Genomic DNA, 25,564 nt, shown 5'->3' on the forward strand with positions numbered 1-25,564 from the left:
CCTCTCAGCCTGTGGATGCTTGTTGAAGCGAGTCAACAGACACGCGTCAAAGCTGTCAGAGTCTGCGGTTTTCGGATACACCCAGAGCTTATGGTAATTATTTTATGCTAGAAAACTTTTAATACACACATTGACATTTCTCGTCATTTCTGATGGTCTGTCAAGCCTTAGTGTTGCTCGATAACCAATCTGCATAACTTTCGCAACACCCAACTTGAACTGATGAAGTTTACATTTTTAGTCTGCCACCAACAACACATGTGACACATTGTAAACAGTTGTTCACTATGTTGTGATCTTTACGTACGGCTTCAATATTCTGAATTCCTTTTCCCATTTAAGAGGATGTCTTTGGATGCTTGAAAAGGAGAAGCCCTTCCTTTGTCAGACTTTATATTTTGTGCATAAAGTGTGAAATGTAAGAATGTACACAATCAGTAGACAGGGATAGGTCTGTCACACGAGTATCAAGCTGACAAAATTTTACGTCATGATGATATAGTTTCTCTGTATTCTATTGTATTAAATTAATTTTCGTGTTCTTCCTGGAAATAAGTGGACATTAGTGATCACATGCATGACCATTAAAACTGATCTTACACATGAATTCATTGGAGATCACGTGTGGCACAGTGAACAGGAAGGAAATCTGAATCTCAGGGGGGAAAGTTTGTCGCTTGTTAAAAGTCAGTCATTTACTTAGGCCACCTCAATGGATCTGGATGGATTAACTGCTCAGTGTGCTATTTTAAAATTCTGACATTCATCTGAACACAGACGAATTCCGTGCTCTCGGTAAACATAGTGCTGATTTCAAACTCTCGCCTCCTTCCCACTCATTGGCATTCTAACTCACCTTATGTGCTGATTTCTGTGTAATTTTCCAATGGAACCTTGAATACTATCCTGTCTGAAGTAGCACAAGCACAACTTTTCTTAATTCAACTCAGAAATCCATAAAAAAGAAATTGCATTTTTAGTACATGTAACTTTGGGTGCAGTCAGCGCAGACCTCAGTGAGATCAGTTTCATTGAGTTGGATTTTGGAAATCTGCGTCAATTTTTTTGAGAGTCAGGAATGGTCTGAGTGTTTTGATGAATGTCAGAATTTTAAAATAGCACAAAAGTCCATCTAGATGGACTTGGGACACTCCAATTTCCTTCACCCCTAATACTGGCAAGCGTCATGTAAGTGAAATAGTCTTCAGTGTGGCACTGAACTTTAGTGAGTAGAGTTATTTGAATGAGTCTGGTAAATGTATAAAAGGGTATTAGTCAAAGTCAATATGCCAAATAAATTATCAGGTGCAAGGGCTTAAAAGATGTGAAATGCCATTTATGATGAAATGAAAGTCACATATCTTTACATTGTGTTAGGGAGTTGGAGAACAGTATGGTTACAAACAGATAAATTAAAACAGAATCACACATTTGTATTTGTCCATTGCAGTGTATGAAGGAAAATGATTGGGACAAAAGTGTTCTGTTTTAATTATCATGGTCTCTAAAGAGAACATAGAAGTGCATGTACCTAGTAATATCAAACATATTAAGGTTTTAAAGTTTCATTTTAAATCAAACGTGTCCTTAAAAATAAACATGTCCAGTTTGGTGTGTTGATTTTTTTTTTTTAGTGTATGACTTCAAATCTTTTCAAGTTTTTGGGAATTATGCAAAACTTGACAGCTCTAGGAATTGATTCAGTTATGCACATATTAACATATTCTTCAAAATTAAATGAATCTTTGTTAACTGTTTCTTGGCAAACACAGTAGTTTTCAATTGTAGCATTGCGATCTTCAATTTAAGTTTGATATTCATATTTTGGCTGACAATAATTTTTGTTGCCATAGCAACCAGGAATCAAGGGTATATACATGTACCTTTATTGTGTAAATTTATTTAGAATTTTCTGTGACTTGCCATTGTTTGTGAATCTTTAAAAACGACCTTACTACTCTGTGATTATAGTTGTGTGAAAGCAACTAACAAGAGTTGGCTTTTGACTGGTTCATGTCACATATTATATTTACTGTTGTCATGGTAACTGCCAAAAATGACAATTTTTATCTACCAATATTTATGGGATCAAGAGGAATTTTTGTGATGAATTACTACACATAATTTGGATTGTGAGGAAATTTGATTGTGATCTGTGTATCTTTTGTATATGAAGAAGATGGAATTAAACCAGTAAAATCCCATTTTCATTTTAAAGAATCAACATTGACGATCACCAGTGTTCTACCAGTTCACCTCTGGTAAAATGTTTTAAATAATTTTTTTTTATGCAGGTTCTTTTAAATTTAATGGATTTGTATAAATTTAACCTACAAAAAAAGGATGTTGACTTTTGTAATTTGTAGAATAAAGTTTCCAAATCTCCATATGTTCAGCCAGACTCTGTCCCTTCACAGCCTGTCTAAAATGTTTGGAATGAAATCACATTTATGTGTATATTTCTTCATACAAATAATGAGAATAATAATGGTTCCACTTTCTGTATGGTGTATTATGTGATGCTGAGCAGTTTAACGTTTGAAAACAACAGGTGAATGAAAAAGTATAACAACTGATTAATACAGTGCTGTGTAAAGTGATATGGGATAGAGTGGTGTGAAGGTATAGAGGTACTGGGTGTGGTCAGGTTACACATAGGCTTAGGGCTACACATACAGTGTTATACTGCATGACCGGCTGTGAGCTTCACAAGTAAATGGCAGTTCTCACCATTTCTTTTTCCAGCAGTATTCACATGTGGCCCAGATTTAAAGTAGTGAGTTTGAACAATCTGCTGGTCTATACATCTATACAGAGACCATTAAACTGAGGTGCTGCATCACATTGACCTAAATTCTAAACTAAAAACAATGAGGGTTCATGGTTTCAATTAGAACCTTAAGCAGTTAATTAAATTGTAGCACAGATATTTCGGGAGTTGGAAAGTCACATATGGTGGAGTTATTTAACTAATTAGTTAATATTTAAAGGACAAGACAGTACCTGGCTAAAACATGTTTTAATCGATAGCAGGCTACTCAGGCTTTCTGAGAAGTATCATACTTTATTATTGTAATGAGATTTCACTGGCTGGTGTGTATTGAGGCACCCATCTTGAGAACTTTCCATGACATGACATACAATAAGTCAGAACTGCTGAATAAGCCATCGTTTTGAGATTGTTTACAACGCTTTAGTCACTTGCAGCCGAAGGCCCATTTCACAAAGTGCTGTGAGGTAGGTCTATATCATTTACGCACCATGGCACATGTAAAATCAGTTCGTTTAGGAGCTGTGTAATATTGAATGACAGTATCACAAATGATATCAGACAATAAGTTCAGTAGCATACTGTCTCACCTCAAACCACATTCATCTCCCCAATACACCTGAGGCCTACTTAGACATGCTGTTCAAGTTGTACAGTTACATTTCTCGTCGTTCATTGTAGCGTTCAGTCAACAGTTTCTAAATAACAAATATCAGAGATATTGCTAAATATAGGAATGCCGAAGGTTTGTGGGAATGAGAAGACCGGACAACACTTAACATTAATTAAATCTTGATATAATTTTATTTCGATGAATTTTTTAGAACTGAATAATTTAAATTTGAATCCTTTGTCTTTATCTCATGCAAGGGATGTTTTTTTCTGTTTTCTTTTATAAAATACAGTCAAATTATTGAAATGCTGTTCAAGCCAATCGAGATGCTTTCTCTGACATCTGCGATAACTAGATTAGCACACTGCTCTTGTCTTAGAGTTCATGTACTACAACAAAATTGAAGCGTAAAATCCAGCGACAGTCGATTGCCTTGATCATGCAGCCCCGGTGGGGCTTAGACTTACTTCCATTTGTATAAGAATTGAGCATGAATCTAGTTGTACAACAATCTTATTGTAATTTTGTAAACATTTAATTGGGCTCAAAATCACCAGCACAACCACTCAGGAGGCTACGACCAGAGATAGGAATATCCCGGGTATTTAAACAGGGTTGCTGGAGTTCCTTGTAAATGATATAGTAGGCCTGCTGTATCAACAGTTCAAGCAGTGGAAAAAATGTCCGTATTTACAGAATATATATGTCGAATTTCTGAGAAAGATATTTATCACGTGGGCCTTCATCACTGAAGTCCTCAACTTTGATCTGCCATAGACTAGTGCTTGGACTATTACACGGAAAATACCTTTGATGTTAGAGAGCTCAAGTAAACGCGACATCACCTTGATCTTGATAATAGTGATGTGCTAAAACCATGTCAGGACGAAGTTTCATTAAACTATTACTGGGTTGCAAAAAGTCTAAAAAAATATTTAATGCCTGTTTAAAATACTTTGAATGGTAGTCTTTCAGTGGACATAAACATGAGTCAGGTGCTGTCTCTTCACATGAACTACATGTACATGGCCATGATTTCTTATGTGTTACGCATATATTGGGGATATACTGACTTAGCCCACCTATATGTATGTGCTTGGTGTACCCAAAGATTATCGTCCTGAAATGATCTGATATTAAGACTGATATGTGGTGTTATTTTATCAAGGATATAGCGAGTAAAAACATATTTTTGAAACCATTCATTTCTCTGACATATATATATATAATATATAATATTATAAAATATGAATTTGTGCTTGATTGAGTTCAACTCTTTTGGTTATTTTTTTAGTACTCTTTTAGCCTGAGTTAAATGTGAATAATTTTGATTTATTTATTTGATTGATGTTTTACGCCGTACTCAAGAATATTTCACTTATACGACGACCAGCATTATGGTGGGAGGAAACCGGGCAGAGCCCAGGGGAAACCCGTGACTATCTGCAGGTTGGTGGCAGACCTTCACACATACGAGCGGAGAGGAAGCCAGCATGAGCTGGACTTGAACTCAAAGTGACCGCAATAATAATAATAATTTTGAAATATTGATACCTGAATAGTTAATCATATTGTTTTTTTTTTGTTTTTGTTTTTTTTTGATATGCTGAAATCTGATAATACCCAATTGGCTATTGGAAAGGGTATTTTAATGTTGTTCATAATTATACTGGGGTACAATAACCTGGCATGGAATCATTAATGAAGCTGAAGTGACCAAGCAGCAACTGTACAAGGTGCGGGTTCAATACTGGGCTTGGACTTACACTGTTAATATACAAATCAAATAAATAGCTAAATGCAAATTTCATGACTTGATGACCAATTAATTATAGCTCAGATATTTAGTTATGGAACAGTTTGGATGGTAGTTAATATGAACAGTTTTGTTTTAGCAGTTTTAGCTGCAGTATTTATGTTATCTTAATTAAATATTCTCTGGATTTGACTGTTCTGAGCAAATTATCCCAGAGTTGTATATATTCTGGGTGTGGGTTTGCTGTGGACTACCTTTGTATGCACATGTTCAGTGTATAAGGATGTAGGCTGTGCTGACCTGTAGTCCTGTGTCTACCTGGCTTACAGTTCTGTGCTGGCAATCCAGTAATTGGCCGCTAACCCACCTGTATTGTGCATGTGAAATGATCCTGAGAACAGAATATTTCTGTCAGATTCAAAAGAAATCTGTATATGTATACAAATATATGATAACTTATGTAAGCATTATATGAAAATAGGCCAAATGTGAAAATTTGTAGTTGTTTCGAAACTCAAGTTCAGTGTCTGTTTTCTCCATATTCTTAATGCGGTGGGCATGTTGGTACAGTATGGAATTATTTTAGACATTGTCTGGTCAGATTAAATAAGAACAAACTCTCTGTTCTTTATTCAACGTACAGGAAATGCCCTCTAATTGTATCCTTAACTTAAGTTACCATTTTGGCTGATTTTGAGAGTTCTTTTAGTCCGTAAGAAAGAGAAAGGTGTTTTATGATCTGTTTGGATGGCAGAGTGGTAGGATATCTCCTACTGGAGAAATGTAAGTTCAGAACCAAAATTAATATTTTCGGACATCTTCTTGTCTCTGATAATGCTTTTTTTAGGTCATTTACCTTAACTTCTAGGAGTGGTGTTGAAAAATTATGCTTTTTGTTGAATTCTTCAATTCATTACAACAATTTGCACTCAAGTTTCACCCAGCAACAGGTAAACAAGTCAATTACTTTAGAAGAAATGGCAGCCTGGACGTTGCCAGGTCAGCCAGTCTTGCCGTTGCTAGGTCATGCCAGTCTTGCCATTGCTAGGCCATGCCAGTCTTGCCGTTGCTAGGTCATGCCAGTCTTGCCGTTGCTAGGTCATGCCACTAGGCCTTGATGACTATAAGTAATTGAAAGATCAGTGGTATACCCTGTGGAGAACATGTATGGCGTGGCTTCTGTCAGAAGGCCCATAGCCTTCTGTCTACTCTCCTGATGCAGAGGTCCATAGCCTTCTGTCTACTGTCTTGATGCAGAGGTCCATAGCCTTCTATCTACTCTCCTGATGCAGAGGTCCACAGCCTTCTGTCTACTGTCTTGATGCAGAGGCCCATAGCCTTCTGTCTACTCTCTTGATGCAGAGGCCCATAGCCTTCTGTCTACTCTCTTGATGCAGAGGCCCATAGCCTTCTGTCTACTCTCTTGATGCAGAGGCCCATAGCCTTCTGTCTACTCTCTTGATGCAGAGGTCCATAGCCTTCTGTCTACTACGTCTGATGGAAGGGCCCACAAATCTGATATAGTTACCTAATGAACATTCATGTAATCCAGAATGACAAATGGAAGCCGTAATGTTGTGATGATGTTGTGAAGTTACTGGGTCTGAAGGTGCATGGATAAGCAGGAAGGTGGATAAGGCCCAATTTTAACAAATTTGTTCATACACAGATAAGGTTTTAAGTACAGAGACTATTTGTGGTTCCCTTTTGTGTAATTGGGGAAGCCAAGTATTGCGGAAGTAGTTTTGGCTTTGTTGAAAATGCGAAACTGGTTAGTCGAAACCTTGTCTATTTCCACATTACGTGAATTTTCATAAAAGCACTCCTCCACTTTGACCAATGAAAATTCGTACCCTTTTCCAAGATATTCTGCTTGTTTTGAGCTTTCAGTAGCTCAGATGACATCACTTTGTACTTGTGTCAGAAAACCAGGTGTCCTTTGACAGAGCATAGAATGGGTAGATTCAAATGGCGTGTCGTGGAGATAAAGTATGCCAGCTTTAACTGGATGCAGAGTATATGTTGCTTTTAAAGTCTCATGTATGCCTAAAATCACCTGAATAATTGAGCGATGAGAAAAAGCTTGAGCTCTTTTAACATCCCATTATACATAGGTTTTATGTGGCTTTTTTGTCAGACACAAGGCAACTGCTTGTACTTTTGTGAGGGGGAAGGGGGGAGGGGGGAAGAGATCTTTGAATAATTAAATACAAGTGCCGAATTCTTCATCCTGCCAGGGGATGTTTTTCTGCTTGTCATCCACTTTGCCTTTATTTGTTTGCGGAGACATGGGTTGGAAATAAGAGAGATTTATAAAATAGAAGGAAAGTAACTATGAGTATTGAGGATCTGGCGGCAACCTGCGGATGTTCGTGGGTTTCCCTCTGGGCTCTGCCCGGTTTCCTCCACACTATAATGCTGGCCGCCATCATATAAGTGAAATAGTCTTGAGTTCTGCATAAAACACCAATCCAATAAATAAATGAATGAGTATTAAAGGTCTAGTTGTCAATCTATGTTTCAGTCGGCTTCTATATTTATGCCATGATCAAGAAATTTGTGCTGTAATTCATTTAATTTTTGGGATATGTGGTCTGGGCTTTTATGGCCAATACACATGTAGATGTATTTGTTACGGGAATAAATAGGGTATGTATCTTTTCTGAAAAAAAAGGGAGGTAAGTGTAATTATTTTGGGGCTTTCTGCTCTACCAGTATCTGTCCTAAAACTTAGAAGAGTGACAGTTTGTGTTATTTATTGTACATATTTTCTGATGATGACAAAAACATATAATAGCCTGAATATAAATAACTAATAACTTTCATTCTCATAGTTACTTCCTTTCTATTTTGTGCAAAACTGACCTGTGGAACCAAGGGAGAGGCTCATGTCTATCATGGATGGATGTACATGTGTGGACAGGCTGAATTTAGAAATAAAAAAAATGCTGTTGTAATTCAACTGTGGCCTTTGTAGAATGCATTTAAACCATTCTGACACACCATTTTATCAATCAGTGTGTCGACTATTTTGAGAATGGTGAAATAGTTTGAAAATGCACTCTTGCCTTGCATAAGTTAAGACTCCATGGGGATGGGTTGCAGCTTTTAGAGTTTGTAGCATATTTCATACTGGAAACAATATACAGGTTAATAGAATTTCTGCTGGCTCCTGACATGTCGTGAAGCATATTGTTTGGTATAAATTTGAAAACACATCTCCCATGAAGATACCTTTCTATATATATATATATATATATATATATATATATATATATATATATATATATATAAATACATGTATTCATATTAAATGCAGATTTAAGAGATTGTAATAAATGTGTGAAGAATATTTGGGCTATAATTATAATTTCTACAAACTGCTCACATGCTGTGAAGTACAGTATGTGGCAGCCTGTGTTCATCTATGGTTATATGTACAGACTCATACACACCAAGTACATGTATATTGTATCTTGCATGGGTAAAAAATTTAATTGATCTGGCCTGAAATCAATATGCATTTTTCGTCTTGGCTTGACAGTTTGCGAGGTAATGATTTTTTTTTTTTTTTTTAAAATGATATCAGTTGTGCTCTAATAAGCCTAAGGACAGTGTGTGGATGTGGACTGGGCATACAGATATTTACAGCCCACTGTGGTTAGTTTTTGAAGCTCCGAGCAAGTGTGCTCTTGAAATATTGAAAATGATTTATGCAGAGGATATCGCCCCTCAGTCTTATGATATATTGTACCTGTATGTTTGCGTTAGTTTGAATTGTTGTCCTGGCCACGGGGGCCGGGGGTGGAGGTGGGGGGTGGGGTGGTGGCTGTAACCTGTCTTGGAATCACTGGCCCTCATTCAGATTTTAGAAATTCCCCTGCCTGCAGTGTTTTCCTCACTCAGTAAAGTAACCTCTTTCATATGTGTACATGTCATACAGATTTGAGAATGGTGTTAAATTAAATTAGAAGGCTGACAGTGCAAAGCTCTACGAAAGCTTAAATACCCTAAATGACCATTTAGGGTCATTTTGTCCATGACTAACGTGCCCATTTTTCCTGACCCTGAGAATTCTAATGATTTTAGAAAGGTGTTTTGAGGATTGCTTGGAACATGGGGTGATATTCTGCTGGAAAATTGTATGTTTCAGCATCACAAATAATATTTAACGTCATTTAGGTAAGTCCCACCAAAATTTGATGAAAGGGTCTTTAGCCCATGGGGAGTCTGGGCGGAAAATTCCATTCAAATCCCCACATGCACGTAACTTTTTCCATAAAGTTGATGACGGACAGACATACAGACACTGACATACAGACATACAGACACTGACATACAGACATACAGACACTGACATACAGACACTGACATGCAGACATACAGACACTGACATAGACATAGACACTGGCATACAGACATACAGACACTGACATACAGACACTGACATACAGACATACAGACACTGACATACAGACATAGACACTGACATACAGACATACAGACACTGACATACAGACACTGACATACAGACATACAGACACTGACATACAGACATACTGACATACAGACATTGACATACAGACATACAGACACTGACATACAGACCCTGACATAAAGACACTGATATAGACATACAGACACTGACATACAGACACTGACATACAGACACTGACATACAGACATACAGACACTGACATACAGACACTGACATACAGACATACAGACACTGACATACAGACATAGACACTGACATACAGACATACAGACACTGACATACAGACACTGACATACAGACATACAGACACTGACATACTGACATACTGACATACAGACATTGACATACAGACATACAGACACTGACATACAGACACTGACATAAAGACACTGACACTGACATACAGACACTGACATACAGACACTGACATACAGACATACAGACACTGACATACAGACACTGACATACATACACTGACATACAGACATACAGACACTGACATACAGACATACAGACACTGACATACAGACACTGACATACAGACACTGACATACAGACACTGACATACAGACACTGACATACAGACATACAGACACTGACATACAGACATACAGACACTGACATACAGACATACAGACACTGATATACAGACACTGACATACAGACATACAGACACTGACATACAGACATACAGACACTGACATACAGACACTGACATACAGACATACAGACACTGACATACAGACATACAGACACTGACATACAGACATACAGACACTGACATACAAGTAAATGCACATAAACACTGGCATAAACATAACCGCCTTTGCAGAGATGATAATAAATATTTGTGCGAGAGGACCAAACTTTGCTAAACAGAATTTGTTGTATTTTATCAAGACGCCAGCAAGTTTAGGCTATTTGTGTACAGGACAACTAATGAAGTTAGACAATTAAGCAACCACAAAATGGAATTTTGTTTTGTAAAACCGCAGGCCCAGCTATGAGCAGCCATCAAGCATTCCTTGTTCCCTCAGTCTGGTTTATGACAGACTGTTATACCAACTGTCGGCTGTATACCTTAAACTAAACATTTTTTTGTTGCTTTGTTAAACTGATCCAGATAGTATTTTCCAATCATTTAAATAAAGTTTTGCTTGAAGACCATTTCTACCAAGAAAAATTTGCAGAAAGTGTTGTGCTAATGAGAAGAAAAATGGTTGAGAAGGGATACCATATTAAAGAGCTCTTCATTCAGTTAATATTTGGACTTAGCTGCTGGAGTTATATAATCTGTTTCACCCAAGATATTTTCCGATAAGAAATTAATCGAATATCACAGTAAAAATCTTATGTGGCCTCATAAGATGGGAGAATCAATTAGAATCAAGCAAAATGTGTTGCATGAAACATGCTAAACTTTGGGTGAAATGCAGCAATTGCCAAATATATACGAGTGACGTGACTCATTCCCTGGCATTCCCTGATACTAAGCCTGACAGCTATAACAGAGCTGGAAGAAAAGAGACTCACAGCAAAGTGCCGAATCAACGCGATCAGACCTGGTGATTGAACGCTCGTTGAATTTTTAATGATGGGGATTTTGTTGTTCTTAGTGGTGTTCGGCTAATATGTCACCCAACTAGGGTATGATCATTCCTGTTATCTGTTGTAAATCTCCAGGCAACATCATTGCCTAATGGATGGTGTAGATCCCTACCCCTCGTGTGTATGTGTATGTTGGCGTAATCCTCTCCCCCTACCCCCCAACACCCCCAACCCACCCACCCTACTCCCCCTGCTATCATCTCACTTTGATCTCCTGTTATTGGTTCTGTGTCGGACAGCAGTAGGTCAGGCTCTCAGTATTGATTGATCCAGACTCTCCACGATTTTGCGACCATGTAATTTACACCCACTGCTTGTATGTCTGAGATCGTGTAGGGACCACAGGGAGTGCTGTCATTGTACCAGAGGTGTGGAGGGGAAAGGCTGTGGATTACTGGCCGCCCATCCATTCTATTAGCAGCGATTACTGAACGTCTGCAGAGTGGATTGTGTCCCCGCCAACATAGCATCCTGCATTAACACCAGCATAAGGACTTACAGTATTTATATGTACATAGAGAGAGTACCCCGCATATCAGCCTTCATAGCTGTGTCATCAGGATTCTTGTGCCAAACTATGTCTTCCTTAAATACATCAGTGTAACTGTCATGGAGTGCATTGGCCAACGGTTTATTTAACGTGAGGGGATTCCCCTATCATCAAGGCAGCCACAAAATCCAAGGACGACTGTTTTGTGTTACTGGGGATGATTTAATTCTGAGCTCTATGTCTTCAGTTTCTTGTATGTGATCATACGGTTTCAAACTATTTATCACTACTTCAGAGTCAGTATACACTATTCATTCAGGTCTCGGTATGAATTGACTTGGGCTCTTCTGTACAGTGTATAATGTAATGTCCTGTACATATACATATGTACAGCACAATTCACCAATTCTGACCAAGGAACTTGGGTACAGCGAGCAGACCTTGTTTGATACACTTATACCAGTTTCTTATGTGTGGGTGTGTGTGTGTGTACTTAGACAGTGGTATAAATTCTTTTTTTTTTTTTTGTTAAAAATCAAATGAAAATCCTAATACTAGAGACTTTGTACTGGATCTACTGCCTTCGTATTTTCAAACCAGGCCAGAGCCTCAAATTCCTGGAGATACTGGAGCTATAGAGCCCTTATACATGTACGCTTAGTAGTCTGAAGTTATGTTTCCCTATAACGTAGGATTCTATGTTGGGGAAGACCTACAACTGCTGTGACAGCCACGGGATGATACCAGAGCTGTGTTTTTCCTTGTGTTAATGACTACATGATGTACATTTGTGCAGACTTTGCGTGTATGTCAGTCCTATGTACATTTATACATATGTAGATACCAGGACACCAAGCTCGTCTCTGTGTCCACAATCAGCAGAATCTTCAAACACAGTGCGACAGTTGCTAGATGCTAGATTTTGTTCTGTGTTTTATGTATGTGTACATTCTGCAAAACAGCAGATGAATTGAATTGACAGCTGAGCACACACAGCCTGATGCATATATTATGCAGTTGTATAGGGTATGGTTGACACACACAGCTTGACATGGATGTGTCAGTGTGCTTGCCTATGGACACAGCTTGACATGGATGTATCAATGTGCTTGTCTATGGACACAGCTTGACATGGATGTGTCAATGTGCTTGTCCGTGGACACAGTTTGAACATCTCAGAATTCACATACTATGGGTCACTTGTTTCAAAATTTGATTTTTTCTGACTGTATGTGATCTCCACTGTGCACTGCTTGCCACACAGGCCTTACAAAGTGATTACCTACATCTGGGGCCCACCTGCTAACCTGGAGTCATTATATTGACTTTGATACTTCATTAATAAGGTAGAGCTTGGTTCATTTCTTGCCTTAGCAATGGACATTTGGATTTCACATTTTTTTGACATTTTGTCCATGGTACATGGACATCTGTGATGCCTTTACAAGAGAAGAGCTTATCCTGAGACTGCCACAATATGGCTGGAAAATTGCCCATGTGACATTAAGGTATAATCATTCCTTCTTATCCTGAGATGATTCAGGACCACCCTGGTGCTGTTGGGCGTGACACTGTTTTTGTGGTGATGTGATTGCCTGGAAATAGGTCACAGAAGACAGAACATGTATCAAGTGGCACCAGTAATGTTTCTGTCATGATTTGCTCAAACAACATCTTCTCAATTTTTAACCTTACAATTTTTATCCTGGAGAATACCTGGAGACTAAGGATGGAAGTAGAAATGAGTGTACAGTTTGGGATGATGTACAGATTCTTAGAAGCCAGCCTCTTTCAGGAGTGGAAAAGATTGGCATGGGACAGATATACATGGAACTGAAAGATTCCCTTGAGAGAGTTTCAACCAAACATTTCTCTGTTTTATCCTGAAAAGCTATTATTGAGGGCTAGGGTTTCATCATCGAGACCATGTGATGGAGGGCTTCATCCTGAATGGTGACGTCAAATTTTATGTCAAATAAAATCACTTGGATTGTTAAAATTACGGTGCTTTTGATATTTTTATCAGCAGACATTTTGAAAACAATTGGTGAAGGCATGTTTGTACATTTTGCAATTTATTAAAACACATGATAAAAACAAGGTAACCAACTTCTAGATCTATGTCAGTAGTCTTTGGTTTAATTTTTTGAAACATTTAGAAGTTAAATGTTGTGTGCTGTCTGAGAGCTCAGAGGCAGGCCAGTGTCCTAAATTCAAAACCTTTGGCAGCACCAAGAAAAGATTACTGCACTTTCTAAAATAATGAGTAAAATCGAAAAAATTAATTGGTTGATAAATTCCTCATCAGTTTGGACAAATAAGGCTTTATTTAAACGAATATTTAAATAACCATACATTGTAAGTGAAAAAGCGAGTAAATACAGTAAATATTCGTATTGATGAGTTTTACATGATCTGTTCCTAGTAACATGTACATGGATGCCATGTTCGGTATATAGGCCTTGTGACCTTGGAAAGAAAATCACATGAGCATACAATCCTATGGGATGAAATGAAATTTGACTCTTTGGCACAAAGGTTTGGTCATGATTTAAAACATGATTTCCTCTGAAGAACCCACCCCCTACGCAAATTTTACAGCCTTTCTTGTTTGAAGTCATTGCATTGCTGTCAGCAGATTTGAACTTGGATATGATAGTCTTTTGATTATTTTTGTCCAAAAAACACCAAACAAATAAGACTGTACAGGAAATTCTTAATAGGAGAGAAAAAAGGTGAAATATTTTTGATCATATTTACGTACTACAACATGGACGCCTGTAAAAGATTTCACAAAAGGTATTTAAAGTAGACGAATGATGAAGAAAATTGAAATGCTCAACGTGTATGAACTTAAGTTCCTTAAGGAAAGAGATGTCATATTTGCTTCTGGAAGACAGGTGATAGGTAAATTAAATGTCAGCAAAGATTGCCTAACATTTTTGTACTATGGTTGTACTCTTGATTCCGTTGGACAGTGAACATGTTTTAACGCTCTCACAGGCATGCAAGCCCATCGGACAAATATCAGCACGAGAACTACTGCACGTGCTAATTGACAGTACAGATGAAATGGATCAGATAGGACATACATGTACACACAGCTGCAGAATTTCTGCATTATGACTGCAGCAGTGTGCAGTATCTGATGCAGGCTGGATGATTTTCACATGTTGACTCTATCAGCCAGTTTCTGTGGGCATGCAAACTCATGACTCTCATCTCCATAGGTGTCCATGGCTACATGTGCATTGACCAAGTTCAGTGGTATTAAAAGAAGGATGCCGTGCAAGACAATCCCCTATTGATTTTTGTGCTTATACACAGGTTGTCTGTGTAGTGATTAACACTGATCTGCTCATTTGTATTTCAATGGATACTGAAGATCTTGTCTTCAGTTGTACTAGGTGAGTTTTCTCAGGTTTGTGTTTGTGAAGGTGGGAGGCAGGGGTGCGGCATGTTGTACAGAAGGCCTGTTACATTGTACAGGGGGCATGGCATGTTGGACAGAGGGTATGTTACATTGTATAGGGAACATGGTAAGTTGTAGAAGGGGTGGGACAAGTTGTGCTTGAGGTTAGTACATGCGGTGGGCTTGGGCTATTATGGATTGTTATGTTAAAAGTTTTAATTATCATGAATAACAATTACACCCACTGTGTACATCACCTTTGCCGTGCAGTAAACTGATGTATACATATTTGTATATGGTTTCGCTCTGTAAACCTGTCTTGTCATGCTCTAAACATGTCATGCTCTAAACATGTCATGTTCTAATGACACAACTTCATATATGTATATGCAGGAGGGTTGAGGAAGACAGTCATGCTAAAAAAAAAAAAAATCCCAGGGTGATCCTCTTTCCATTAAACGCTAATACTGCTGAAGGTAATGTGATTTTGCTAAATTTGGATCACTTTGAGTACGCGATATTCCACTGAGGTTGTATTGTTTCAATACTTTGACTATCATAAATGCATTCATCATGTGCCTGTATTTCAGTCGAACAAAACAGTGGTTGTAAGGGTCATGTTTTTCGTAATGGTAAATATCAGGATGGTGATGAACACACATGCTATCCTCGCACACATGCTATCCTCGCACACTTGCTATCCTCGCACACATGCTATCCTCGCACACTTGCTATCCTCGCACACATGCTATCCTCGCACACATGCTATCCTCGCACACTTGCTATCCTCGCACACTTGCTATCCTCGCACACATGCTATCCTCGCACACTTGCTATCCTCGCACACATGCTATCCTCGCACACTTGCTGTCCTCGCACACTTGCTGTCCTCGCACACATGCTGTCCTCTCACACATGCTGTCCTCGCACACTTGCTGTCCTCGCACACATGCTGTCCTCGCACACTTGCTGTCCTCGCACACATGCTGTCCTCGCACACATGCTGTCCTCGCACAATTGCTGTCCTCGCACACTTGCTGTCCTCGCACACTTGCTATCCTCGCACACTTGCTATCCTCGCACACATGCTATCCTCGCACACTTGCTATCCTCGCACACATGCTATCCTCGCACACATGCTATCCTCGCACACTTGCTATCCTCGCACACATGCTATCCTCGCACACATGCTATCCTCGCACACTTGCTATCCTCGCACACTTGCTATCCTCGCACACATGCGATCCTCGCACACTTGCTATCCTCACACACATGCTATCCTCGCACACTTGCTATCCTCAAGACAAAGGAAGAAAATAGGACACATATTCATTATCTGAACAAATATGGGCGGAAAATTCCATACAGCTTAAGTGGTATGTAGAATATATGCCATGCCACTGTCGTGTGGCTTGTACAGGGATGTAGAGCAGGCTTAACACACGGAGCGGCCTGTTCGTAATCAGTCAATCAATAAATCACTGTTTAAATATGCATGCAGGGTGGCTGTACTCAGGTTGTACAGACTACATTGATGAGCCAGTATCATTACGCTACATATATCAATCAGTCATTCATCTGTCTGTTTCAGTCTGCCCAGATTATGCGCCCGGCGTAGCCCTAACTACAGACTACATGGAGCAGCAGGCACTTCCATGGAGCCCTTCCACCTCAACCTTCACCAGGTCAACTTCCACTCCTCGGATCTAGCCCCGCCCACTGAAAACGACCTTGACTCCTTTGGCACCATCGTCAACTGCGAATACCACTTCTCTGGTGCAGAGGACAAAACCAGTCACATAAGTCACCACACCGGATCCTTGTCACCGTCTGCCACTGGTGGTTAGTACATAGACGAGTCCAATGAAATTCAATGTGTGTGTGTGTGTGGTGGGGGGAGGGGGGGGGGGGGTGTTAAAGGCCTTATGTTGAAGATGGGAGGGTCGTTACCTCATGATTATTGGGTTTGTCTTACAATCACTTAGACACAGGAAGTTTTTGATCAGTCTAATCTCTTGACAGTTTTCAAAATACTCTTGCTCAAGCCAGGAAATAACTTTTGAGTTGGTTCAGGACATAATGGCAAATCTCCCAGCTATTCACATTAGTAAAATAGTTACAATCGTATTTACGTGGCAGTTTTGTCCTGTACCAAATATGTTTGTAGTTGGCCTTGGTCAAACTACTATTTGGTACAGAACAACGTCCTTGTACTGATGCTTATTTCCAGGCTTGCTTGTCTCCTCTCATTGTGGATCTTGATTTCAGTCTACAGCTCTCAGTGGATCATTTGTGTGGTGTTACATGAAGTTTGTTGTCTGAGCATCTACCAACAGACTTTATTTATTTATTTACTTCATTGGTGTTTTACGCTGTAGTCCAGAATATTTCACTTATACGCCAACGGCCAGCTTTATGGTGGGAGAAAACAGGGCGGAGCCTGAGGGAAACCCACGACCACCCGCAGGTTGCTGAAAGACCTTCCCACGTACGGCTGAAAAGGAAGCCAGCAGGAGCTGGACTTGAACTCACAGCGACCACATTGGTGAGAAGCTCGTGGGTCATTGCGCCACACTCCAATAGACTATAAAATCTTTTTGTCACACTTAGGAAACATGATCAGTTACTTGCCAGGGACTGGTTGTTTTCTCTGGACACCCCTAATCATTGTATAACTTGCATGTTTTGAGTACAAGAATAACACAGATTAGTCATTAGCACTGTAAAACGTCCTCTTCTGTATGTGCTTCAGTGAATTTAGTATGATAGATCATTGATTGCAAGAATTCTTTACAAATTTGTACTAATGGAGTGTAAGCCATATATAGTTTTCATAACATGTGCATATTCTCTCTTGTAACTTCATAAGAAGTCACTAATTTATTGATTCATTAATTTTATTAATTTTTGTAAATATCAGCTGGTGGTTGCCTGGTGAATTTTAAAAAAATAAAGAAATGGACAAAAGATTACCAAGAAAAGAAAGAACAGCCCAGTAATATACTTAATATGAAATGCATAGCATGAGAACATGTAGCATGAGATGTGTTGGTGGTTTGTCATGTTTGTCAGTGCAGAGCCTGTACCTTTGGTGGTTTGTCATGTTTGTCAGTGCAGAGCCTGTACCTTTGGTGGTTTGTCATGTTTGTCAGTGCAGAGCCTGTACCTTTGGTGGTTTGTCATGTTTGTCAGTGCAGAGCCTGTGCTTTTGGTGGTTTGTCATGTTTGTCTGTGCAGGGCCTGTACTTTGGTGGTTTGTCATGTTTGTCAGTGCAGAGCCTGTACTTTGGTGGTTTGTCATGTTTGTCAGTGTAGAGCCTGTACCTTTGGTAGTTTGTCATGTTTGTCAGTGTAGAGCATGTACTTTGGTGGTTTGTCATGTTTGTCAGTGTAGAGCCTGTACCTTTGGTAGTTTGTCATGTTTGTCAGTGTAGAGCCTGTACTTTGGTGGTTTGTCATGTTTGTCAGTGTAGAGCCTGTACCTTTGGTGGTTTGTCATGTTTGTCAATGCAGAGCCTGTACCTTTGGTAGTTTGTCATGTTTGTCAGTGTAGAGCCTGTACCTCTAGTGGTTTGTCATGTTTGTCAATGCAGAGCCTGTACCTTTGGTAGTTTGTCATGTTTTTCAGTGTAGAGCCTGTACCTCTAGTGGTTTGTCATGTTTGTCAGTGTAGAGCCTGTACCTTTGGTAGGTTGTCATGTTTGTCAGTGTAGAGCCTGTACCTCTAGTGGTTTGTGATGTTTGTCAATGCAGAGCCTGTACCTTTGGTGGTTTGTCATGTTTGTCAGTGTAGAGCCTGTACCTTTGGTGGTTTGTCATGTTTGTCAGTGTAGAGTCTGTACCTCTAGTGGTTTGTCATGTTTGTCAATGCAGAGCCTGTACCTTTGGTGGTTTGTCATGTTTGTCAGTGTAGAGCCTGTACCTTTGGTAGGTTGTCATGTTTGTCAGTGTAGAGCCTGTACCTCTAGTGGTTTGTGATGTTTGTCAATGCAGAGCCTGTACCTTTGGTGGTTTGTCATGTTTGTCAGTGTAGAGCCTGTACCTTTGGTGGTTTGTCATGTTTGTCAGTGTAGAGTCTGTACCTCTAGTGGTTTGTCATGTTTGTCAATGCAGAGCCTGTACCTTTGGTAGTTTGTCATGTTTTTCAGTGTAGAGCCTGTACCTCTAGTGGTTTGTCATGTTTGTCAGTGTAGAGCCTGTACCTTTGGTAGGTTGTCATGTTTGTCAGTGTAGAGCCTGTACCTCTAGTGGTTTGTGATGTTTGTCAATGCAGAGCCTGTACCTTTGGTGGTTTGTCATGTTTGTCAGTGTAGAGCCTGTACCTTTGGTGGTTTGTCATGTTTGTCAGTGTAGAGTCTGTACCTCTAGTGGTTTGTCATGTTTGTCAATGCAGAGCCTGTACCTTTGGTGGTTTGTCATGTTTGTCAGTGTAGAGCCTGTACCTTTGGTAGGTTGTCATGTTTGTCAGTGTAGAGCCTGTACCTCTAGTGGTTTGTGATGTTTGTCAATGCAGAGCCTGTACCTTTGGTGGTTTGTCATGTTTGTCAGTGTAGAGCCTGTACCTTTGGTGGTTTGTCATGTTTGTCAGTGTAGAGTCTGTACCTCTAGTGGTTTGTCATGTTTGTCAATGCAGAGCCTGTACCTTTGGTGGTTTGTCATGTTTGTCAGTGTAGAGCCTGTACCTTTGGTAGTTTGTCATGTTTGTCAGTGTAGAGCCTGAAAAATCTTGAGCAACATCAATAGGCAAGGTCACAGGGATGATGAGGCAGAAATGAAATTTTGAACAACACCAATAGGCAAGGTCACAAGGATGATGAGGCAGAAATGAAATCTTGAGCAACATCAATAGGCAGGGTCACAAGGATGATGAGGCAGAAATGAAATTTGAACAACACCAATAGGCAAGGTCACAAGGATGATGAGGCAGAAATGAAATCTTGAGCAACATCAATAGGCAGGGTCACAAGGATGATGAGGCAGAAATGAAATCTTGAACAACACCAATAGGCAAGGTCACAAGGATGATGAGGCAGAAATGAAATCTTGAGCAACATCAATAGGCAGGGTCACAAGGATGATGAGGCAGAAATGAAATTTGAACAACACCAATAGGCAAGGTCGCAAGGATCATGAGGCAGAAATGAAATTTTGAACAACACCAATAGGCAAGGTCACAAGGATGATGAGGCAGAAATGAAATTTTGAACAACACCAATAGGCAAGGTCACAAGGATGATGAGGCAGAAATGAAATTTTGAACAGCACCAATAGGCAAGGTCACAAGGATGATGAGGCAGGAAGTGATGTCAGAAACAATAAAATTATATCTCTGCTTTTGTATCTTTGAATAGTTTGAACAATAAAATTACATGTACATGTATGCACAGTCGCCTTGATTTTAGTAATGCTTACAGCATTGTTGTTTTTTTTTTATGAATATTTTTCTCTGTGAAGACATGGAAGACTGTCATTGTTGAGACAAACTAAATTTGTCAAATGGTGGCTGTGATGTGAAGTGGGTGTAGAAAATGGCTCGTGCTGTCGTTGAATTTTCCTTTGATCTGTTTTAATGTCTCGTACCTACTGAGTATCCTAGTATAGGGATTGAGTAGATCACGAATGTAGATTCCTTATTAAACAGCTTGCATCCAGTTAGACTTGGTTTTAACATTGTACTAACTCCAGTCTTATCAATCCCGGGTGTTGTTACTGCTTATTACGCATAGATATGAAGAAATGCTACCTTCAGCTCATTCGCTGTTGTTTTAGTCAAAGTTTTTCTTCCATATTTTGGGAAAACTGAAGTTAACTTTTTCTTTAATTTATATATTTAACCAACAGTTACGAAATATACAAAATTTGACCTCTTAAAACTAAAAAATATGACCTTTACTATTCAAGGAAGGTTCGTTGTGACTCATGTGATGGCCTGAAAGCTTTGTGTTACTAGTTTTAAAGGGATACAGTATCAATTCTGATTGGCCCGTGTGAGAGATAGGCATCTAAGCTGCATTTTAGGTATGAGCCATTTATTCAAGCGTGACTATGGCTGTAATGTTTAACCCAGGAAACCCTATCTCCACCGTCAGCCAATCAGCATTGATTCTGTATCCCTTTAACTATCATGTGACAAGGTCAGGTTAGGAGGTACTACACCTGACTTTGGTAAGACTGGTACTAACCCCACTTTACCTCACAGATTCTCTGGTGATGGTTGTCTGCCCCTGTAGCGTCACACCCTTTACATCGTCTGTCTGACTGTCTGGTCATCGCACTCTAACACTCTCATGCCTCGGAGCGCCATCTCTCATTGGCCTGACTCTGTCACTTCTGACCTTGACCTTCAGATCAAGAAGCTGTTGCTTGACCTTTACTCTGAGAAAGAGGTGACCTTGGCCTCTGCTCCTTTCACAGGGAATCCTGGGAAACTGGGTCAGTTTATATACTCTCCCACAAAAGAAAATGCATAGGTGACTCACAGTACTGTGGTGCTACCACATGCTGAAGTGATCATCCACTTGTGGCCTGGTGTCATCACTCAGTGAACTTTTTTTTGCTTATTTTATGATTACTGACAGTCTGACTGTTTTCTTCGTTATGTGATTTTGCAGATAATTGCACCATATTATATTAATTATTCCACTTTGAACTAAAGCAGATTTACTGCTTTGAAAATTCACCTATGCGTTTCCTTTTTTGGCACCCTTTACGTAAGCGATCAAGATAGTGGTGGTAGAATTTTGATCATTTCTTAAAATAACGTCCGAACTGCAGGAAAAAATTCAGTTATAAGTCTGATCCTTGTAAAATTGGATGTTTCTGTTTAACTTGTGTTTTCTTGCCTGTACCTGACCCTCAGTTATTAAGCCTACTGAGAGTGTAAACTCTCTAAGATTTATTTCCCAATCTGTTTGAAATCAGTGTTGCGGATTGAACATTCAAATTTCCCCTTACTTACTTGTTGTGTGAAACTAGATGCATGGTAGTTTATTGCATTCCTTTATTCTTTTTTTGTTTGGTAGAATTTGTAATTCCGTGTTGAAACGATGCCTTATGTATTGGCAAAAGCTTAGATTGATTGCTGTGCTGACTTAATTATTGATGAAAGGGTCCAGAAAAACAGCGTGGTGAACTGAATGGCACTGTGTAGGACTGCATCTTCCATTGGCTGGCAAGATGTAAACTTTCTGGGAATGGTTTTAGTCCTGCTCACTTTCCTATACCCATTGAGGAATGCGAACATCCTGGCATTTCCATGTTACTAGCTTCTACATACTTTACACATTTAGACAATGTGCTGAAAATTAAATATCTGCTAGTAAATGAGGTTAAAGTTAGCACAATACTCGTGGCATCCAGAGTCCAAAACTGTGTTTTGTTCATGTTCACAATTTATGTGTGCTGTGCAGATTGGTCTGTTAGCAAACAAAACTAGAATTACTAGTTATAACTCAGGCATAACTCTCACACTGTTTTGCGTTGTGGGTAATTTTCCTGTACTTCCCCGTGTTATAATTCATCTTGTCATTTACTTGCCTCTGCGGCGGGCGAGTGAAGTGCCCAGACATAGGCGGTCTCGAATGAACATGACTTATGGGGTCGAAGTCCAGTATTCTCCAATGCTGTACAAAAGTTAAATAAAGTGTAAAAGATAAGGCGAGCAGGGCGTTGATGAGAAAATTTGTTTTGCTTTTAGGTGTTTTAGATTCCTTTCCTGGAACAACTCCTAGCCGAAAACCAAAAGGGAAGAGAGGTGTGACTCACGTCACCAAAGCTATCACCTCTCCAGTTACATGTGCTACAGTAGCGCCGTCTGGTGGTGCAAAGGCAAAGACAGGCCAACCAGGGGAAGTAACAACTTCATCTCACTCTGTCAACAGTGCGGTGGAGATTGGCTATTTAAAACAGGTGGGTAGAATTTTATTTTTATGCTCTCCTTGCAAATGCAGTGGAGATTATCTTAACTTGATTTCCACTTTTTTTATGACTCATGTCAAATTCCTGTGCATTTCAGGGTTACATTGTGAGTAGGATTTATTGTAAAGTAATTGAGTTTTAATTTTATAATTAAATTTGGAACAGTAACTTGGCCTTGACAACCAAAATAGGTTTTCATTAAAGGGAGCATAAATGTATGTGTTTTAGATACACCTAGCATAGCATTTAATTTGAAGATGAAACTGAAATTGTTTGTTTCTACATGACCATATTTTAATGATTGTCAGATGTAATACGCTCTATTGTTGACAAAGTTGACAACAGTTTAGACTGTTTAGTCACCAGAGCCAGTATTTATTAATATGTATCTCTGCTGATATTTTATTCGAATAAAATGATAAAATTATAGTTCATTTATTAAAAAGAAAACAAACAGAGCAAACTTTCCTCAATAATGCATCATTGTCGTCTTATGTTTTACAATTTGATCGTCCACATGCTGTTGTTGTTGTGTAGATTGCTGCTAACTCAGCCTCCCTGAAGTCTTACCTGACACATTACAACATGCCTGTGGAGGAGGTGACCCCTCAGAGCCCAGGGACCCCGGTCAGGACTCCAGATGGGATGGGTACAGACAGGAGTCACAATGCATCGCCCTTTGAAACAGTGGCCGAGGCACTACACCTGCAGTGGTCTGTAATAGGTAAGTCCACTCTCATATATATACATTGTAAAGCAAATATAGCCTCCACCTTCTAATGGTTGAAGGTACTTGTTCTTCATTCGTGAGAACTCATGGTGCGCATAAAAAAAAAAGAGAATTTGTAGAATCCCTCACACTGAATGTTCGGAGGGCACCAATGCATCTTCAGATATGTCACACCCTCAGGTGGGAAAGTTTGTGACTTGCCAAAGGTTGGTACTGATGCCAAAATGTTGCTTGTTTTGGGTTGAAAAGGACTTTCTAGTTTTTCCTGTGTGATGTTAAAAGCAAACAAAAAAAAAAAAAGGAAAAACAATCTACTGGCATGATTGTGTGTTAATATAACATGTCTGAACTACAATGATCTTCAGGTGACAAGAACATTCAGCCAGCTTCTGCGGAGGAGATTGCTCAGGTGATCGCAGATGCTGAGCGGCGCTTAAGACAAGGGCAGGCCCCTCGGCTGGACACCCCACAAGGCGGTGCTGTAGGATCCCCCACAGGACAGTCTGACAATGGAAAGGTGAGGGAAAAGAATCTCATCCTGGAATATCAGAGTTGTTAGTGAAGACAGTGATCATGTAAGATGGTTTTTCTGCAATGATGACTGTGACCAATTTCCATCAGTAACATTTGTATTTTAGGTAGGAATTTAATTTAATAATTGAGATTATGGTATTGCAGGTTGTACAAGTTATAACATGTTTTCATCATCTGATAAAATTTTGAGGTGAAGGATGTTCCTACGACAGTAAATATTTATGTTTCTTGAGTTTTGACAAGTTTTCTGGTAAGCATATAACTTGGGAGTGTTTGAAATATTTGAAACCATTTTTTGTATGTTTGTAAAGATGACTTCCATGACAACAAATTCGACAATGGAATCTTCCATGACGGCCAGTGAGACATCTTCTCTCTCCCAAGATTTGAGCATTTCCGAGACAACAGAAACACAGGACATTACCCAGAGTCCCATGCGGTCGACTAAAGATGGACCCACATCAGAGTCAGAGAAATCACAGGCCAAAGAGCTGATTCGTATATCCGCTGAAAGTATCACGAGGACAAAGGAGAGGTCTTCCTGGTTCTCAGGGTCCTCATCGAAACATTTGGCACTTTCCACACCCCCAGTGACAAAAGAGCACCACAAGCAGAAAACATCGTCCCATGATGATGACAAGGAACTATCTGTTGTTAGAGAGACAGATACTTTGTCTATAAACTCTAAAAAGTCTGAAGACCAGGGTAGTGTGTCGGATACTGCCAGTGATATTGCGTCTTCAGATAAACTTGATGCGGAGGTGTTTTTGAAGTCACTGCCACCCCTCCAGCCTTTGGATTTGAGCGAGTTTACAACAACACCAGGATCTCGTTACAGAAGTCATTCTCCGCCAGTTAGAGACACATCGTCTTTTTCAGCAACCAACACAACAAACACAGCTGCCTCATCCAAGGACAGCCTTCCTAAAACCGTTACGCAAAGCCCCATGGATGTTTTGGAAAGTCTCCTTGGGCAAAACTACAGGATGCCGTTCTCAAGAGGCGAGTCTGTTCCAGCTCTAGGACCTCTGTTTCAAAAATCTGTACGAGAATCAAGGCAGAAGTCTCCTGGACGTCAGGTAATTGATAGACATGGACGTTTGATTTAGAATTAACAGAGTGCAGATCTACATGAAGAAATTTACCTCATTTATTTTTAGTCCTGTACAGGTCTCAGAGGACGCTCAGTCCGTCAGTCCATGAAACAAATCAGACTTTTGTTCAGATGGTTATGTT

General features: G+C 39.6%; 1 protein-coding gene across 1 annotated transcript in view; it reads left to right on the forward strand.

Annotated features, from left to right (window-relative positions):
* The first annotated feature begins 51 nt into the window (after positions 1–51).
* The window catches only part of LOC135476449 (golgin subfamily A member 3-like), a 37,718-nt gene continuing 12,205 nt past the window's right edge, over positions 52–25,564 (forward strand). The window contains exons 1-8 of the mRNA XM_064756478.1: positions 52–93; positions 16,739–16,989; positions 18,220–18,281; positions 21,378–21,579; positions 22,844–23,055; positions 23,602–23,788; positions 24,160–24,311; positions 24,640–25,407. Of these exons, the coding sequence (XP_064612548.1) occupies positions 16,803–16,989; positions 18,220–18,281; positions 21,378–21,579; positions 22,844–23,055; positions 23,602–23,788; positions 24,160–24,311; positions 24,640–25,407 (1,770 nt within the window). The 5' untranslated portion in view covers positions 52–93; positions 16,739–16,802. The remainder of the gene's footprint in view (positions 94–16,738; positions 16,990–18,219; positions 18,282–21,377; positions 21,580–22,843; positions 23,056–23,601; positions 23,789–24,159; positions 24,312–24,639; positions 25,408–25,564) is intronic.

This window comes from Liolophura sinensis, chromosome 10, assembly GCF_032854445.1.
Source record: "Liolophura sinensis isolate JHLJ2023 chromosome 10, CUHK_Ljap_v2, whole genome shotgun sequence".
NCBI lineage: Eukaryota > Metazoa > Mollusca > Polyplacophora > Chitonida > Chitonidae > Liolophura > Liolophura sinensis.